The 21,239-nt window shown below is 35.5% G+C and overlaps 1 protein-coding gene across 3 annotated transcripts in view; it reads right to left on the reverse strand.

Annotated features, from left to right (window-relative positions):
• Window positions 1-20,138, reverse strand: part of LOC113065565 (inactive dipeptidyl peptidase 10-like) — a 38,935-nt gene extending 18,797 nt beyond the window's left edge. Inside the window, exons 1-5 of one of the 3 annotated variants that reach the window (XM_026236901.1) lie at window positions 19,903-20,138; window positions 5,254-5,371; window positions 4,215-4,310; window positions 3,406-3,500; window positions 2,367-2,438 (exon numbers count right to left, since the gene is read on the reverse strand). In XM_026236901.1, the coding sequence (XP_026092686.1) occupies window positions 2,367-2,438; window positions 3,406-3,500; window positions 4,215-4,310; window positions 5,254-5,371; window positions 19,903-19,941 (420 nt within the window). In that variant the 5' untranslated portion in view covers window positions 19,942-20,138. Of the gene's footprint in view, window positions 1-2,366; window positions 2,439-3,405; window positions 3,501-4,214; window positions 4,311-5,253; window positions 5,372-19,902 lie in introns of those variants that run through there. The other 2 variants (XM_026236902.1, XM_026236903.1) reach the window with 2 other exon arrangements.
• Window positions 20,139-21,239: the final 1,101 nt, after the last annotated feature.

The raw sequence follows: 21,239 nt of genomic DNA on the forward strand, positions 1-21,239 counted from the left end.
TCCATCTCTCTCAATTTCCTTTCCAATCTCTCCGCACACATTCCCACATCCCATTCATCCCATCTCTGTGATTGATTGATTTTGATTGGCCAGCATGATCTAAGGGCGACTGCAGATCACATCTTTTTTATATCCTGGTCTTCTTCAGTCGCTGTAACCCCCAGACCCCCACCCCCCACCCCCCATGCTGCTTTCAGTTCAGTTACTTGAGCAGCAAACTGCCTCAGTCAGCACATATTCTCTAGAGATAGCTGAAGTGGGGGAGAAAGAACAGCGATTGTGACTAGAGGAGGTGGAGAACTAACAGAGAAATCCTGTGTTTCCCTGCAGATGTGACCACACAGACTGACATTATTTATCCTGTGAGATAGGAAGCAACATCAAAAGAAAGGAATTAAACATTTCTGTTCCAGGACCATAAAACCTTTTTGCATCTTGCCATTTTTTTCATGAAAATTCAACATATTTAATTTTAATTCCCAAGCAAAGCAACAAAAAAAATGTAATTCACGTTTTGTATAAAATATAATTCGAGCATTTTTCATTGTTATAAAGCATTGAGAATGATAGTCAGTACATTTACATGGTCAAGCTAAAGTCTACAGAATTAAACACAACATTATTTCTTTATTTAACAGGGCCAATGGACAGACAAGGACTGCCCCAGAACTAACTACAGAGCTAAATTTCATCTGCTGTCCATGCATGTCACTAAAGTGTTTAAATTACATTTTAAAAAGATTAATTATTGAAAATGAAAGATTAATTAGTTTAAATTAAGCACATCACAACTTGCTTCCATCATATCAAGTGCTGCCGAACTAGCCACTTTTCTTTGTGTGTCCATAATAAACTGATTTAATTTACAAATATTACATATATGAATTATAAATTGATAAAACTGTTATTTTTACACTTTTTTGCTATTGTAAAATAGCCCATACAACATCAGTTATATAAAATGTAGTTATTATGTATTATTAATTATTTACAATTACACTGGAAAATAAGGTAAGATATAGTGTGTGTGTTTGGGGGCGTTTGTCTCTCTCTCTCTCTCTCTCTCTGTACGTCATTCACCAGATTGCATGGTGCACAATACAGAACAGAATTTTAATCAGCAACAAAAGCAATATTCACGAGAGACATCAAGAGAGAGTGCAAGTGCAATTCAAGAGAAAAAGAATATGGATTTTACTGTCAGTGTTTTTCACTCACTGCCTGTTTTTCCCTCTTTACCCTGTTTTTTTTCTCTGTTACTCATGTCTACGCCCTGTTCCTTTGAGAAGAGAGAACACTACTGCAGAGATGATTATTTTCTGAAGTGGGGATACAGCAGGGAGACAAAAACTACAGATTGCTGTGGTTGCTCAGACAAATAGCCTACAAGTTGTTTATTTTCAGCCGGTTACTAAAACCTGCTGTAATCACAAAGGCTTGCCCCAGTGTGATGCTCATTACAATTCAGTACCAAGCAGCTCCTCATCTCTGTTTTCCATCTCTCCCATTGCCTGTCTGTATCCCTCCTTCTTTCTTTCTATATACCCCAGATCCTCTGTGTCAGGATATTCGATTCCTTCCACGTTTGCTGTTGATCATAGCAGCGCTCATGCTGCAGAAATTATGGACAATGTGAGTGGTCTCTCCTGCTATACATCTGCTAGAAGTAGTTCACTCTTGTAACAATAGCTTACAGCGCACAAATATGCATGTACCATTAATACGTGCACAGCATGTCAAGTTTTGTTATCTTTGTGAGGACCAAAAAAGCCCAAACTACATAGTGGGGATCTATCTTGTCTAAATTACACATGTAAAATCCAAGGTTTTTATTTTAGGGCTAGGGTTAGTCTACTGTATATCTCATTCAGAAATTGCTTGTAAATTTCCCAAAAATAATTAAATTAAGAAATGTCAAGTAGAATTAAAGGTAAAACTGAAGTACCGAAATAGTGTTTTTTTTTTTGTTTGTTTTTTTTGGTAAAGCATACTCCAATACTCTGATTTATTTACAACTGTGACCCTCTTCAAATACATATAACATTATGGCTTCTTCTAGATGATAAGATATTAAAAATAGCATTTCTGATAATCCTTTCATAGCAATTCTTGCAGGATAAAAGTGCATAAAGGTTATTAACTATAATAAAATATATGACATGATTTATCATATTTACATACAATAGGCAACACTTCATACATCATTAAGCGATTTTCTCAAAATCGCTCTTTGGTCCGACTGGAATATGATTCTGCATGGTGATAGAAACAATAAAGAAAACTATTTAAAGTCATTTTTTTCTCTAACAGACAGGTAACGCAGAGATCAGATCGCTTCTTGATGTTTTTCTGTTCATATTACTCACATGGTGGATATTATAAGCCATCAGGATGAACTTCTTATCAGCTGAAACCTGGAACCTCATGGACTTTAGATCCTAAAGCCAACACCAAAAAACAACGCCTTAAAATAATAATTTGGGTTCAAACAAATTAAGCTCTATTACACACATCTAGCATGCTATAAGTTACCACAGACAATAATTTGTATATAAAAAAAGCAAACAATGTATAAATTATTCATAATTGGAAAAATTAATTATCAATTAGTTATTAGATAATTATACTATTTTGGGCTTATGTGTTTTGACATTTATCTTGGTGCAATGTCTACCTCCATAGACTTCCATTCTAAATGTATTAACACAAATACCATTTTTATTTAATTTAGAAACATTTCTGTGGAAATCAATATTGCATTGAGCTCAACTTGTATTCTTCCCATCAGCTGCAATCCATGAATGAGGTAAATGCATTGAGGGTAGACGTCGTTGGGGCATAAAGTCAATGTGACGAGTGTACAGTAACAGTGTTGACAGTGTGGGGAGAAGAAGTATCTACCATCTCAACAACATTTCATTGAGCATCTGAGGCAATGACCCATATATGTTTCTCAGTGTCACCCAGGAGCAGTGTTCAAAGGGTGGCCCTGCTGAAACAGTCTCTTTGAAGATGCATGCTATGGGATCAACTTGGGGGGAAGCACAGAAAATGGGCATAAAAGACGTTAGAGCATTAACTCTCGAGCCTGTAAAGCCGAAATTCCATTTTCTCTTTGCTTATTTTTTTTAGAATTCTGATTCTTTCTTCAAAGACGTTTAGCTCCCAGTCCATTCCCTTTCTCTTTCTATGAAGTGACCTATTTGTGAGGTTCCATGAGAATGGAGCTAATGGAGTTGTATGTCTTGTCCCGCTCACATGCCTCAAGGGAGTAGTAATTCTCCAGAGAGCTGCTTTACACTGGTGGTTTTGGATGAGTAGGCTGTATGTGTGTGTTTGCATGCTCTTTATTTACTATGTTGCTGTCTTTTATGTGAGTGCATGCGTGTGTAAGTATCCACTCACCAGAGTGCTGTTGTCTAGTAGCGTGGTAGTTAGATTGGTGCTGAGATTGTGGATTAAAACATGACCCTCCCGTGTGCAAAGTGACACCTCGTTCTCTGTAAAACACAAAGATCAACATTTAACAGCTGAGCTCCAGACTGGCGTGCACCTTGATAGCATCCTAAAGACTATGTACTTCGCTGATGATGGAAAAGTACACTAGAGTACCATGATTATTTCTATCCAACAAGGATCCATTAAATTGATCAAAAGTGATGATAAAGACATTTACACTAATAAAAAATGTATATATTTCAAAAAACAGTACGTTTTAGCTTTCGATTTGTCAAAGAAAAACAATGTAGTACACTTAAAATCTAAATATTAAACATCATTCTTCTATTGAAATACTGCTAAGGCAACCTTGACTACACATTCCTATTTTAAAGTACTCCTCTTCCATACAGAAAGGTGTTGTGGGCAATATTTGCCCAAAACCATGCAAGAATGCACACTTTAAGTTTAAGTAATATAGCATTCAAGCAGCTTAAGAATTCTGTTATCAATATAATAAGGTTTGGGATGCAGTTATCCAAATCTTGCATCCAAATCTTGCATCTTGCATATGATACAAACTGAATTTGAATTGAAAGGCAGCCTGAATGAATGCCATAAAACAAATATTTTACCCATTAGCAGAAAAACTGAAAATGAATTGTTGCACTCCAGGAGCCCTAAATGAATGAACTTTTTCAATTCAATTCAATTCATTTAAGGGAACTTAAACCGTTCCCTTAAACAAACACAGTTTATACAATAGGAGTTTTCACCATTTAGCCATGTCGCACATGGGTCATGAACTCGGAAATCTTCGCTCTCCAAGTTCTCTAGAGTGAGACGAGACAGCAGCAGGAGGTGAGACTCATCTGAAATACAAGATCCAGTAGTCAGGTAAGGACAACCACAACTCTTGAGGAAAAATAGGGTCTGTAGCAATGTACAGGACTGTTTAACAAAACTCAAAATGTATGTCTACTAATGCAAATGAAAAAAACATACATATATAATTAAACAAAATGGAATGAAATTGTGGAAAGTGTCTCCACATGTGTCTCCACATGCACTTTTTTTCATTAACAAGAACGTTACACAAAGAAATATATAGGATTTTAGAAAAATATTTAGTTATAAATAAAGTAAGCACCCAACTGGTTTTATTTACTGAATTTGAGGGGAAAAGAACAACATATTATTGTTTAATGTCCTGTTACGTTGGGAATTGGAAAGGGCTTCTGTTGTGTTGTGAGTGGGGCACGAAATGAAAACTCGCCTACTGGCAAAAGTGGGTCAAACTTGGCTTTAGCCATTTTTACCCAACTCACAATATAACAAGATTTATTCCATATAACAACACAACCCATCATCAAGCCCAAACAAGACTCCCCTTTCTTATCTTGCACAAAAATACAACATTTTACTCTCTCTTTCCAGGCTCCCCAAAAGCATACCGGGAAATAAAAAGTATAAGTGAACAAAAACGAACAAACATTGTGTAGGCAGTCAGACTAAGCAAATGTCGGATTAATGCAAATGGATTAAGCAAAGTTCTGTTATAGAAAAGCAAAAAAACACATTTGTTGCGCCAACTAATTTTTTTAAAGCTTAACCGAGCAAACTGTTTCTGCTAGTCTTTTTGTACTGTTGTTTGTGAATGGATGTCTGGCGCTCACATAATCCTCTATAATCTTCTGTTGTTTTCCCAGTTCTCTTTCTTCACATATTTGAGTTGATCTCACATTTCTCCTGCTTTATCCTTGGTTCGAATTTGATTCAGTTTATATTCATTTACTCCTTCGATCTCTGGCTTACCAGGTGTGAGCAGAAAAATTGAGAGGGAGACCAGAGACATGACCCCCAGGATGACCACCATGGCTATCCCAATTCCCTTCCAGTTGCGAGGAGGTCCTCCCGTGCTTCCGAGATCCTGCTCAAAAAACAAAAGCAACTGCATTAACTTTTCCCCCCTCATACACATAGTCTCTGCACTGCCGAGGGAGAATGTATTAGTGCTGCCTCATTTGCACTGCCTCAGAGCAGGGATTTCATGTGAGATGTGTGTATCAGTGCAGCAACCCTCCGGGCGAGAACCAAAGGACCTCATTCTGACAGAAATCTGTGTTGTTTAGAGCATTCCTTCATAAAACCAGCAAGAAAAGAATTCCTCAAGTGGAAAATGAGAAGCTAATTGAGCCTCATAATTCTGTTTTGTCTTAATTTACACCGAATAGTGCCTCATTTCACCTATAACAGCTTTATGTACATGAAAGTGTGCGTGGGGGTGTCATTTTCCGCTATGCAGGGGACGAAGTTGGCGTTTTAGGGCTTGGAAGCATGCAGAGATGCGTTCTCCACTGTTTTTCCAAACTGAATTTACAGCAACAAAGCCGAATGGAGGAGACGAGCAAGAGTTTTCTTATGAAACAGTATATTTGATGTGTTTTCAGCTCCCAGAATGCCTCTGTGACAGCCAAGGCTGAAGCAAACACTATAGCAGTGTTTCTGACGGGCAGGTTGGGATGGTTACGAGACCATCGATCATAATCAGGAACAATAAACAGCCACTTCATGGCTAGTGGAAAATTACTACTGGTGGCAGAGAGGGGGGAATATGGAGTAGTTACGAATGCACACACAAAACGAGGGATCCAGTTGCAGTATTGGGAAATCCAAAAATCTAATCCAAAACAGGTAAGAGGTCAATAACAATGAAGGCAGTCCAAAAACAAGAAACATGAAAAACACTGGGGAACACGAGAAAGCAGGGTGACATGAAACAAGGACTCCATGAAACAGATAGAAACAAACTGGGTTTATATGGACAGGTGAAAACCATGAAAGTGGGGACAGCTGAGTGCAGGTGTGCAATTAACAGTGATGAATGGGACAAAGACTTGTGGGAAATGCAGTGCCTGCAGTGGGGTGACCCTATTGGGAAGTGACCAGACACTGTGACAGGAGTAAGTGTTTACTCATTGACTGTCTATAAAACGTATTCTTCATTATCTCTGTGTCTTATGTTTGTGGTTTCAAAAGGAGAAGCGAAGCTACCACTTCTCACCTTTCCTCTGGGGTAAAGGTGAATGAGGGATCTGTATTAGCTGGGGAGGGGGGCGGTAAAATTCATAACTTAACCAGCCGGCATCCAGTCAGTCTCCTTAACCTGAAAAGAGCACAGTGAGAGAAGCTGCCTGCTATTTCTTACCTAAACACCTTCTGACTGGCTGGTAACTCTGTATAGCAGTAGTCTAAAAGCTGCTGGGAATGTTTATTTTGACTTTTTACATCAAGTCCTGACATTTTCTTTTAAAACCAAATGAAAGCTGCAAGATGATAAATAATGATGCATCACACAACTGATTTTAACCTGTAAATCCAGACATATGAAATAATAGTTACATGTCTGGCTTTATAGTGTGATTTGGTGCAGATGTAATTTATATGGCCAAAATATTCAAATGAAAATCTGTTTGTAAAGTAAGTCAGTAAATACCAATTGTCACTCTGTATCTTTACACATCATATGTCTTAGTGAGATGACATATGATGCTTGTTGTTATGCTAGTCTCGCAAGAACCAAGTTTTGTTTGCAGCAAAGGAAAACCAGTCTCCTCTTGACTTTTTTCAAAATCCTCTCAATATTTTTCTTTATAAAGCCTCGTTTTAGGTTTCTCCACAGTTGGTATATTCTGCTGATATACTGTGAGCAGAATGCACAATGCGCTAGTGAAGAATCCTAGTATGAGCATTATTCTGTAAACATGCAGATTAACAAGAAACACAACCCTGCTGTGTGAAAGGAACCGGACCGGACAACTTTCTGTAATGTCATACAGTGCGAGTTCGGTAATTTACAAATGCGTGGATATAATCTGTGTCAGATGAAGGATTTAGATTCAGTCACTGTGTTCCATCAAAGGTTCTGGTTCAAAGAAGAAAGTCATATACACTTTGGATGGTTTAAGGGTGAGTAAATCATCCCTTTAAAGAGTGAAAGATCAGAATTTGCTTGTAATGCTGTCATTCTTAAAGGTGGGGTAAGTGATTTTTGGTAGCCAATGCTATCATTTCAAATAACCAAAACAAACATGCCCCTATCCCAAATGAGTCTTGCCCCTTTTTTAATAGCTCCTCCCCACACATATGTACACAACCCAGGCAACGATTATGGTGAATTTTGTTCCGCAGATGTTTTCCTCTTTTGTTTTTTATCCGTCATCTCTATCATTCTGTCGTCGCTCGGGTAATGTCCATCCTGTGCAGCTCTCTCCTCCTCATCATGAGTAGACACGCCCCTTACTGCTGATTGGCTACAAGTATGTTTTGGTACTCGGCCGACTCAGTTTTTAAAAGCGTTTTTGAAAAAATACATTCCCCACTTTTAAAGTACCGGTACTAGTAAAATTAGGATTTGTACCATTTTTAAAAGCAGGGTTTTCACACCAAAAAACAGTACCTGAATAATTTCTCAAAATTATACAAATTCTATTACAGTATTTATTGTACACTGTGCAGTATAAGCAGCACACTAGTATTGTAGTATGTTTGGAAAACCTGTTTGGAAACAAGTATTAGAGGCACAAGTATAGCTTTCACAAACTTTTATATTAAAGTACTGATAAAAGACAAAAGGAAAATGTTTCTTTGGCCTAAATTCCCAGCTTCAGAATGTCTAATTAGAACCTCTTGGAAGAGTTCTTGGATGCCGTTCGTTGTTGTGAAACATAAATATAACTTCAAAAGCTTTAGAGGTTGCCAGCATGGATTCTAGCCAGAGGCTCATTATTAATAGATCTCACTGGTTGCTGCACACGATTAAAACAGCTGCTTATAGTGTCTGATATATCTATCTGATATATCTATCTAAAAAAAGAATCACAACACAACTGGCCTCATTTCAGATTCTACAAATATATAATACTTGTGCTTTAGAAAGTCCTTCCCTTACATTAAGGAGATCAACAACTTCCTCATTATGTGAACCAACAAATGTCTCAGACCAACGTAAAAGATAGCCTACTAGCTGCTATACTGTAAAAAAAAAAATTAAAATTGAAAAAATCTAAAATCTGGTTTTCTTTTATTCACCAAATTCATTAAATTGATAGTGACCGTAAAGCTGCATTAAAAAAGACTATAATTTTTTTTTTTTTTTTTTTTGTATTTAGCATAAATGTGACATTTAGTGAGGTCTAATACAATTTACACAGTTGGGTAGGGAAAAAAGACGAAAAGAAAAAAAAAGTATTCAAATGATGCAGATTTTGCAGTATAAACTTGTGACCCACAGAACTCCCCATATAGTTATGGTGGCAGCCACAAAAACACAATTACTGTAATTTGTTCACACTACTTTGTCCAAGACTGACACTGTTTTCATTTCAAAGCCGTCTCCTTCATTACGGGCTGAGAGCCCAGTACTGTGTTAAAGCTTTATCAGCTTGGTTCCCGCAGTTCTCCTGAGCTCTGAAATGTTACTACACCCACAATTAGGACGACTGTTTTGGGAAACAAGGGAAGAACCCTGCATCACAGCTGAGAGAGTATCATCAGACTTGTATGTTAATGCATGTAATATTTGGAGAGAATTACCCATGTGATGCAGAGATATGACCAGTTTTTATGTTAACAGATAATCACAACAAATATAAGGACTGCTGCTGACCAACCAAAACTAAAAAATTGTATTTAATTAACTTATATTACATGTTAATTATAACCTTTATTTAATCATATGATACAGTCTTTTTATTTTGGATAATCAAGTGAACTAATTTCTTTAGCATGCATACGATAAAAAAAAGGAAAATCAGTTTTTGCCCATTCAATATAACTACTATGCAATAATAATAATATTTTTTATTAATATTCAGAATAATAATAGTAATAATAATAATAAATGTTTCAAAATAATATTTTTATTTTATTATTATTATTAAAACTATTCAAATCAGTAAAACAGGCTACTGTAAAATCTAAAAGTGCTTTTGAAAAAAAAATGTTTAAATTACACACATAAATAATGTGTCTTAGTTGAGACTTGAAAGAAGCAAACTAAAAGATAAAATTATTTACAGCAGAAAATACAATCATGGTTCATCAGTGCAAAACTACTGTATGCAAAATTCAATAATATAACAAAACCCTGTATGCAATATTTTTGTTAAAAACAAAACACTCAAATGTAATGTAATATCTACAACTCTCATATTCCAGATCAAGAATTTTTACGATTCTGAGAGCCTTTGTGAAAAGAGAGGTGACAAAAAGAGCCATAGAGAAAAAGTGACAGAGACTGGCCTTCAAAAAAAGCTGGCAGTGATTTCAAAGTGACACATTGTCGGCCGGGCAGAGTCCCAAACAGACAGATTTCTCATTGTATTCCACTCAAGTGCTCAGTACACAGAGCAGCGCCTCTACAAAACTGTCAGTCACAAACATTGTGCCACTCCTGCAATGCAGAAAGCAAGGCTTTCCGCGTGGGCGACAATCTCATCAGAGATGCTCCCGTGCAATAGCAGCGAAATAAACATGTCTAGAGGTTCGATAATGTACATCACGTTAGAAAAATCTTAACGTAGCAATCTCAGAACAAGCAGTGGAGATCGATACCAAGAGAAGTGAGGGGAACTCCAGCGGGAAATAATTAACATTAGAGCGGGGAGCTAATGATAGTGTTCCCGAGAGCAATGTGGTAATGTGTGAAGATGTTCTGGTAGAATGCAGAAACAAAACGCTTGGATGATGTGAACGCTGTAAATAAACGCGTATGCATAATAAATAAAAGACATCAAATTACCACTATAACCAGTAGGTGGCAGCAGAGGAGCACTTATTGGCTAATTAGTCATTCATTTCCACTTTTTGCTTTATATTTTGAAATTATAAAATCACTAGTAGAAAATGTCAGATTTATCAAAAAAATTTAATTGTCAACGTTTTGCTTTTTTTGTGTATATGAAGTAGGAAAAGTCGCAAAGTACCGTGAAAATCACACGAAGAGCTCTCCTTTATAAACACTGAAGGTGTTGGCCAATTCTGTATAGTAATAAATAAAATACTGTAAATAAAAAAGTACATTATCAACTAGGCTAATCGCTTATTTTATTTTAACAGGTTGTAATTTCTTATGATCTGGATTCCACACGAAAACTATTAGATGTCAGCTGAAGTCTCAATACAATGTGATTCACAAAATTCCAATTCGCCAAATGTAAAATAGTCACATATCACCAAGAGATTGTGGAATGCCAGAGACTAATTTAAAAAAATGATCCGAATTAAAATCATTTCGAACAACTGATCAGAATTGCTTATGAACGTAAATGTTTTTGATTCGTCAATCAGTAAAAAGTACAAACTTAGCAACAATCTTATATATGAATGCTACTCCTGTCAGAAAATGAGAAGTAAACACATACATCTCACTGAAGTCTGAGTGTCTCACTTTACCTATGTTTGCCATTCCAGCTGAAAAACATTAAATGAAGCGACAGCGCGATTTTTCACTCTGCTCTCTACGGATTCTGTCCGCTTCTGTGGGGATGGAGTAATTCATAAATGAGACTCATGGGAACTTCTGAACTGTGTTTGGTATTGATGAAAAATCACTTTAAGCTAAATCATAGAGCTGTGTGAACTTTGCATAGTTCTGGAACATATGGCGGAGGCCTGCATGTTAAGCGAACTTGAAGACAGTTTTTCAAAACCCAGAGGACAAACAAATGACCTGCAATTCAATAAATATCAGCTACAACTGGTAAATGGATACATATGAAACAAATATTAAAATATTAATTACACTGACTGGAGTAATACAATGTGTGAAAATGTTGACTGAATTGATGGAGCTTCTAGACCTTATGTAGGTCCGTCCCTTTTGTCTTCTGTCTTCCAGTTTGTATTTCCACAGCGTGCAGGTAAGGTCGCATGAATTGATAAATGAACAGCTCGTTTTAAAATCTTTCCGGTCTTCTGACATTTGTTATGACATCTGCTTTGAACATTACAATGCACATGATAACTTTTGTTAACTTTACAACAGGTAAATTCACTTCACCAGTTACCGTATTTTTTGGACTATAAGTCGCACCTGAGTATAAGTTGCATCAGTCCAAAAATACATCATGATGAGGAAAAAAACATATATAAGTCGCACCGTACTATAAGTCGCATTTATTTAGAACCAAGCACCAAGAGAAAACATTACCGTCTCCAGCCGCGAGAAGGCGCTCTATGCTGCTCAGTGTGGGCTACAGGAGCAATGAGCAGCATAGAGCGCCCTCTCGTGGCTGGAGACGGTAATGTTTTCTCTCGGTTCATGTCAAATTAATTTTGATAAATATGTCGCACCTGACTATAAGTCGCAGGACCAGCCAAACTATGAAAAAAAGTGTGACTTATAGTCTGGAAAATACGGTAATTAAACAGCGGTGCTAGAGGTAGCCTAGCACATAAACAGAAATTCAAAGACAAAATTCTAAAGATGGCTGCGCACTTGTTTCTCTAATAATGCATAAGGTCTTGCAATATCCTGAAACATCCACCTGCACACGGGAAGTGAACATACGCGGAAAATAAACGGTATACCGCGAGCACGAGAAACTGTTTAATCGAGCATGCAGACGGTTCGCAGATTTTTCCTGTATTCTTACAGATAACATTAGTCCCAATTAAAGGAAACTAATAATAATAATAAGCAACAGTCTTACAATGCTAACCAACCAAAAAAAAACTATTTTAAAAAATTCTAAACTTCAATAGCCCAAAGACAATCCCAACTAAAAGCCAAAAAAAGTCATCTAAAAGTATAGACATACAGTAAAAATAAATAACATTCATAGAACAATGCAATGCTGAGAATGAATTAACTTTCAAACATATATACATATAGTACATAACTTCAAAATCCAAACCTTGAGTAACCCTGCATACAGACCGTGTAAATATATAATCATACCAAAAAATTTAACGCTTTACTTTTAACAGCATTAAAAACAAGGTCAAACTGAAGCATTATCTCTCTAACCAACAGAACAGACCAGCTGTATAGTCATAATGACCTGCTCTTGATACGAGTTCAACACATTCGGTGCCAAACATATGGTGAACTCCATATGCTCAGCTTCCGTGACACTATGCAAACTGAAAACACAATTCCAGGACAGCCTATATACTCTAACCCCCCGTGTGCAACTTCATGACACCAGCGAATGTAGTGTGACACAGTTCCTCCTCTATTGCATTTTTTGACTATTGAATTGAATTTGAATCACATTTTTAATCCCTGTTGTTGATATCTAGTTAGACTATGCTGCTATGGCACTCTTTTATATTTCTCCCACAGAAGCTGTCAGTGGCTGGATGGGAAGGATGTCATAACACGAGGAGGTGGAGAAAAGGCACCTACAGACCTTTCATTATCTATCCACAGTGCAGCTGTGGTCCAGAGTCATGACAGAGTCGACAGCGTGTGCTCTCTGTGCTCCAGTAGCTCCCGTCAGAAAGTCTTACCCTCCCGCCTTTACTTTTCAAGCAGCTCACAGGTCCTCAGCTTCACAAGGGACCCTGTGGATGGAGCACGACAGCCCCCACAAACCTGTCTCCCTCACTCTAGCTACAGACAGGAGAATATCCCAGAGATGGTGTTCAGCGTGCAAGTGAGTGGATCGTACATGTCAAATATGACTAAAAAATAACAACACGTTTATGAGCTGTGACTTGAATTCTCTGAATTTACACAATGAAATGAAAAACATGATGAAATAAACCAATGATATTGTACCATATATATATATTTTTTTAGAATTTCTTGATGAATAAAAAAGTTCAAAAGAACCGAAACATTTTTTCCCCCAAATATCATAAATGTTCTTACTGTGACTTTTGATAAATTTAAAGCGTCCTTACTCAATAAAACTTTTTTCTTTTCTTTTTTTTTAAGTCTTATTTATCCCAAACTTTTGAATGTCAGTGTATCAAGGTGGATATTCAAGTATTAAAGTACCAAGTATTTTAAAAAAGACTAAATGTAATTCATTTTACACATTGCTTGCTTGCTTATTTAATTACATTTCAACTCTATATGTAAAGTGTGACCCAATCCTTATTAGACAATTAAATGATTTCGAGAAGTCATCGCAGAATACAAGTAACCCTTGTACAATGTGACAGGGCTCTACATTTTTGCCTTCACTGTGGTAATGAGAGGAAGCTAATTCCCAAAATTCATTTTGAAAGATGTCACTGCACGCAAATTGTCTGACTAATCACTGCCATTTAAGCACCAACCGCTGAATACAAATATAAATGGGCTTGAGGTGTTCTCTAATATAGTCACATTTGTTGATGGACTGTTAGGAGTGTTTATATTATGCCTATTAGGCCTTATTGCGTAGCATACCTTTCTTGAATTTACCCGTCACTGTGCAACAAAAAACGGCGCGCTGGTTTCCTCTGCATTGAAGCAATTGCGAAGAGTCAAAAAACGACTGAAGACTCACACTGTGTCTACACCGGAATGCCAGCATCTTATTATTACCCATTATTATCAATGATGTTGTCCACATGGCATGACAAATCCTCAACAGTAAACTGCTGCCTCCTTCTATTTGATGTACTGACATAAAATACAAATGATTTGTAACCGTCGTTTGTGGTGTCCAGTGTATATAGCTTCCATATAGCTGTTGGTTTATTTCTGTTTTTATTTTATTTTATTTTTTTATGAGGGGGTTAATGGAAGTTATGAATGTTGGTGATATATCTTTCACTTCTTTCTCTTACAATTTCATCTTTCACTTACAGCTGGATAAAACTAAAATTGTGTCCATCTTCATTTCAGGCTACAAAGCAGCTAAATGTGATTACTGTGAAAGGGGTGAATATTTTCTATACCCACTATTGCCATATCACAATAATCATAAACAAAGATCTTAATAATCATATGCAATGTTGTTGCCACTGAGAAAAACTAATTTAATTTACTGATGAATAATTACTTCTTATAAAACATATGTTCCTTCTCAAGTAAAAAATGCATAGCTTAACAATAAGATATAGCCTAGAACAAAAATGGAGATGCAAACAGCTTAATTAATAAAAATACAAATTATATTACTAATAAATAATACAAATTAAATCATTACAAATAGTGTAATGATCATATTGATAATATTGATCATCAATATTATATTATTAATTACAATATTAATAGTAATACAAATTATAAATAAAATCTATATGAAACTGAATATATAATATAATGCAAGTTATATATCAACACAGTTGATATATACAATATTGCACAATCTCTGAGGTATATCAAGGACATTAATGGAGTATATCTGCACTGAATGAGCAAGCAAAAAAGCAAACGCTTTAATGAATATAAACTGCTCCCATTAGCATAACAGAGTGTTTGGGGATGAATCATTTAAAGCTGTCAGGCAATACAGTCTAAGAAATATGACTCACGTTTAATTGGCATCTATAGCTAGATTTATAACAATGAGAAGACACTAAGCCTTACTCACAAAGATATTAGACATAGAATGCTTTATTAAGGATCTTTTTTAAGCAAACAGAAAGCCCACTCAATCATAATCAGTCTAGGAGTAACTGTCAGGACGTGCCTAAAGCGGATAGCACAAAGTCAGCTCATATCATGGTTTTCCTCTCACGGTAATGACATGCTTTGCCTTACTGAGGTTTAGGATGTGAAATATTACCATCAGAAACGAATCTGCATTCTGAAGAAATAACATCTAACTGGAGGTGGTTGCAGTTATATTCTTTCAGATATACATTCCCTCTGAGCAAACTGATCATAGTCAATCACACTTTTCTGAAAACTGCCAAAGCATCCTTATATAGCGTGCTCAGAAAAAAAGCGCACTTGTGTTTGAAAATGCAATGAGGATCCGCACTAACCAATCTCCAGCCAACTCCAGCCGTTTGATCCAACACCTCCTGCATAGTGAACGCTTGCTGTGAAACAGCTCCTCATGAATAGAGCCGAAACAAAGGAAAGGCTGGAAAGGTTATTATGCAGCTCATATATGACAAAAAATACAGTTACATAATTAATGAGCTTCCCGCATGGCCTCATTCATGTTAACATTTCAAGCAGGTGTCTCAGGAGACCTTCTACCTGTCAATAATCTGAGAGGAACAGATACAGTAAAAAATAATTTCCTCACATTTATTTCTGATGGATAACACTTTCCAAATGGATCAATAGATTTTGCTCGAGATAACATTTTAATATTATTTGATTTTAGCATATTTTGTGGATTTCATGCAAAAGAGTTGCCAGGACATACTATGTGATTGCCAAAATGTGTGCTTTTAAATAACATGCTTCACATTATATTAAAGTATATATGATGATATGATATGATATGATATGATATGATATGATATGATATTAAGGTATTTTACATGCTATATTATATCATATGAAATTTCATCTATATTTCAATATTTCATACATTATTATACATAATATGTTTAATTTTTTAATTTATTTAGATATTTTGTTTATATTTACTTTATGTATTATATATATATATATATATATATATATATATATATATATATATATATATATATATATATATATATATATATATATATATAGTATTATTTTAAACTTTATTTCATATAATTTTACATATTATATTAATTAATTTTAATCCATTATAATATTATATCCTGTGTGATTACAAATCTGAAATAATTTTTCACAAAACTGCACACACATTATCAATATTTTTTAGTCTCTGACAAAACACAATAATTTAATTACTAAAACAACATTAATATTTTAAATGTAATTTAATCCATTTTGTAGATAGAATAATATCCTGTCTCTCAACATTAAGATGATAAACCATCACTCACTCAAGGTCATTTTATCCTCATTAAAAATGTTTTACACATAATAAAACGAGGGGAAGTTTTGTAAATGTGTTTGAAAGCATATCTCCGACTTAATAAAATGGTTGTATTTCAAATCATGCGAAGTTCAGATCACGTGTCTATCCCGAATATTATTCACTTCTTCAAGGTAATCGCACCACAATCAATTTCACTCGTGAAATAAATTATTTGTTGCTAAGAACATCTTTAAGTGAAAACACTAAGGAAAGCAAAAACAATACATTGAAAATGTATCATTAAATGAATACAGTGTTGAATTATATCTGCACACTAATTGCACAATGAATTTCATCAGTGCAGTAGTTATGTAAAAAACAATTTTCAGGAATAGTGCAGAACATTAGTTTTCAGATGTGAAGGGGGAAATACAATGCAAAAGAAACAAATTACTCTGGGTGTTTCTTATCTGTTGGAAACAGAGCTGTATTCAGTCCCACTCACTCCATAGAACCATGCTAATAAAATATAAAGACGATTACTAGATAAAAAGAATTTGCACATTCTATTTTCTATATCTTTTTATCTTTTATTTGGCATCAGATTATTGACTGTCATAACGTTGCACCTCTTTTCTTTTTTTGTTCTCTAACACAAATGCAAAAATAACATTTTGTCATGCTGACATTGCTGACATGTCAGCAGATCTGAGGCCATTAACTGCAATCACTCTATGCACGCATGTTGCTTTTAAAGGGTTAGTTCACCTGAGAATGAAAATTTGTCCATCTTCTACTCACTCTCGAAGCATCCTAGGTGTATGTGACTTTCCTCTTTCAGAATTATCCAATCAGAGTTATATTAAAAATTGTCCTTGCTCTTCCCAGCCTTTCAATGGGGTTACTGGGTGTTGGTTTTCAACTGTTCAGAAGAAGTGAAATAAAGTATGCGCATCTATAATAAAATGTCCATCACACGGCTCTGGGGGGTGAATAAAGGCCCCCTGTAGTGAATCCATGCATTTTTGTATGATAAATATCCAGATTTCAAAAGAAATAAACAATTTTTTCGCATTTCTTCTGACAGTGGGGAACCGGAAGACATGCAGGGAGAAGCTGGAAGACGTATGTGTCGTGCACGGGCCTCTGGGAAATGTAGGAGCAAAGGAAACAAAGTTTCCTTACTTTAGCAAAGGAAAACCAGTCTCCTCTTGGCTTATTTTCGTTTTTCTCTACAAATCCTCATTTTGTGCTTCTAATTCATGGCCAGCATTTTGTTTTGATCTATCTCCGTGCTCGTCACAAACCACACAGCGCTGACGAACTACAACATCCACCTGCACGTCTTCTGGTTCCCCACAGTCAGCAGAATTGAGAAAAAAAGTGTTTACTACATTTGAAATTTGGATATTTATCTTACAAAGATGCATGGATTCACTACAGGGGGCCTTTATTCACCCCTCAGAGTCGTGTGAGGGACATTTTATTACAGATGCGTGCACTTTATTTCACGTCTTCTGAACAGTTGACAACAAACACCCGCTTACCCCATTGGAAGGCTTGGAAGAACAAGAACAATTTTTAATATAACTTCGATGGGATTATTCTAAAAGAGGAAAGTCACATACACCTAGGATGCTTCGAGGGTGAGTAGAAGATGGACAAATTTTCATTCTCGGGTGAACTAACCCGTTAATGGTCATGGCACCAGGCAGAATATATGCAAATGAGTTGGAGACTACAAAGAGAGGGGGTGATTTGATTATGTTTCAGTTAAAGATGCATCATATGAGTCATCTGCAACCATAGAGGAGAAATGCTGCTCCTTCACACTCCTTTAAACTCTAACAACCTTCTAGAATAGGCTCTTACATAAACAGAAATAAGCGCCGTTCGCTAGGTGATCATGTTTATCAGTGCAGCATGAATTACTGTGCAAACACTGACCAGGAGCAATAGTATTCTAGAGATTGTTTTTCCTGGCAAGGAGTACAGACGAGAGTATAATCTGTATTTGAAAGGGATGTGAAAATAATATTTATATGGTGGAACATGCAAACAGTTATATTTCAGCCCAAATTCAAGGGAAAATGAAGAAAATATAACCTGTTGTAGGACCTTTCATATTTTTTGTTATTTTCACAATAATTAGTCACCATTGTCATTACTATAATGCAAAAATAATGCTATATTATTTAACTTATGTTAATATCAACCTTATTGTGCATTCATGAACAATTTGTTATGCTGCTTGATGTTGCAAATGCTGTTATCAAATTATTTTATTTATTACTGTAATCATGAATACTCTGGTTTGTGGTGCAAATAGTTTTACCGTTTATTGCACTTTGTTATTCTTCCTGTAGAGGCTAATGAATTTGAAGTCTCGCACATTCACAATAAAAAGATAATTTCTGTGTTGAAAAATATGGATATCATGGAAATATTTGTAACACTTACCTTGATTAATGAATTAAATTTGTATTACAGTAATATTTTGAACTTAATGTTGCTTAATTTTGGCATTAAAAAAATGGCACAATTTAAAACACTCTTAAATCTTCTCAGTCACATGAAAATAAAATTGCTTCTTTCATGTGGGTTTGCTAACACTGATTTGGCAGACTAAGTAAAAAAAATGTTCTAAGAAAATATTTTAATAAAGTAGTAAATAAAATAATTCACTTCTTATTTTTAAATAAATATTTGTAATATATATATATATATATATAAATGGACATTTCGCCAAGCTACCATTTGCTTCTTTTTTAGCATTTTAAAAATGATAGATAGATAGATAGATAGATAGATAGATAGATAGATAGATAGATTAATCTATTAGTTTAAAAACCTACAAATAATGTTAAAATGACTTTTAAACATTATAATCATAGGTATTCCAGTCATTTTGTATGAACTATATTTTGAATATCATAAAAGATCCGGCCAATGTCCGTCACGTCACTGACTCTTATGCAGATTTTAGTGTAGGATGGATACAAAAAAATCTCATTAGGGTTTCTTTCAGATTATTATAACCTTAAAACATGAAATAAACGTCCAGAGCTTTTGCCAAATTCACACTAGAATTCACATCAGTTCAAGTCAGCTGTCTGGTTCAGTTGTGCGACTGAACAACACCAATATCGAGTTCAGATGTCAAAACCTTTAAGAAGTAGAAAACGACATGCTGATAGTAGCTCTAATCTCTTTGGAAAAGCCCTGCTTCAATTAACCAGTCACTGAAAGCAGTAAGCACTGCAGTAGTGCGAAGCAGATGGAGGGATACGGACAGCTGTGAAAGTATGAATGAAAACCGAAGCGAATCAATGCCAGCAACACCTGAACCGAAAAAGCAAGTGTTTAAATGTACTTTGACGGATACATGCTTTAAACAAGATTAGAAAGATCACAAACAGGTAGAATGCTGGTCGCCTGCACGGATTTGAATTCTCTCGCACGTGCACGCGCTCTTTTGCTGCGGCTCTAGTTTCACACAGATGTGTAAAATCCGTTTTATCGTCAGCCTGCATGTAGTCTTTGCTCATGCAATACATAAGACATGCTGTTTAGCTTCGTTTACCAGCTCCGTTGTCATGTTCTGCTGTGTGGTGGCAATCATGTTTGCAGGACTCAGCACTCCAATTCAGCGCAGATCCAGCTCCTGATGCAGTTCACTGCTCCTCTTCCAGCACTTGAGAGAGCCTTGTTTTGAGTTGGTGCTGCAAGTTAATCTACACACCCCACTGGCGGATCCCTTTAATAGGATGGTGTAAAGTTGGCCATCTCTCTCTCTCTCTCTCTCTCTCTCTCTCTCTCTCTCTCTCTCTCTCCCACAGTTACAGTGTCAGTGCCTATTGACCAACTGGGATATTTCTGAAAAAGGCTTTTTCTAATTTGTCTAAGGCTTTACTGTATGCTACATGCTTGATAAACAGTGAGCTTTGATAGATAGATAGATAGATAGATAGATAGATAGATAGATAGATAGATAGATAGATAGATAGATAGATAGCACACATAAAAAAGGTAAATCACAGTCAGACATACTATTTAGGTAGAAGGAAAATAGTCTTAAATGATAATTTATGCATCTACAAAGAGGAAGTATTAATGAACTAATTTATCTAAATTATTTATGTCTGGCCCACTTAAATTACCAGCATGAAAAGCAGCCCTAGGACAAGGTTTTTAAATCTTAGATGCCCCAGACCCCTAAAGATTATCCTCATGTGAGGGACCCCCATTATAAAATTGAAAAGGCATGAATATACTGTATAAATACCAAGTTTATAATGTGAAAAATGATATTATAAATATGGGTAAAACATGATTGGAAAAATATTTATTTTTAGTTACATTACTTTTTTCTAAAAGTTAGATGTAGCATTTATATATTTATTCATTACGTTTAAATAACTTATTTTAATATTTTTGTTTATTTTAGTCAAATTTATTTGTTTATTTAGTTAAATCTTAATTTTTATTATCTAATCATTATCTTTATTTTTTTACGCTGCTTTCCTCTAAATTTATTTCACGGACTTCTTTATACCAAAGTTCCTTTCTATTGTTTATACTCCCATGCCTTATTCGCTAGCTTTAAATAACAACCAAACGAGTCAGAATGTTACGTTTTTTTAATTAATTTATTTGTAATTTATTATTTTTATTTTTTTGTCCAGTTTTGCATTATTTGTGTACTATGTAGTACGCAATTATAAACATTTTTTGAGGGTTGAGTGTACTATAACAATCATGAACACCCCTAAATTCTAGGGAAGACACAATTTATCAACAAGCAGTCAAAAGACTACAGAATCATAAAGAGGCTTTGAAGCAGTACAGCAAGACTCGCCGCCTGTACGTACTGCGTCGACGCACTTACGTCAACACGCCCGGCCGGCGATGATTGGCTGC

The sequence above is a fragment of the Carassius auratus genome, chromosome 48, assembly GCF_003368295.1.
Source record: "Carassius auratus strain Wakin chromosome 48, ASM336829v1, whole genome shotgun sequence".
Lineage (NCBI taxonomy): Eukaryota > Metazoa > Chordata > Actinopteri > Cypriniformes > Cyprinidae > Carassius > Carassius auratus.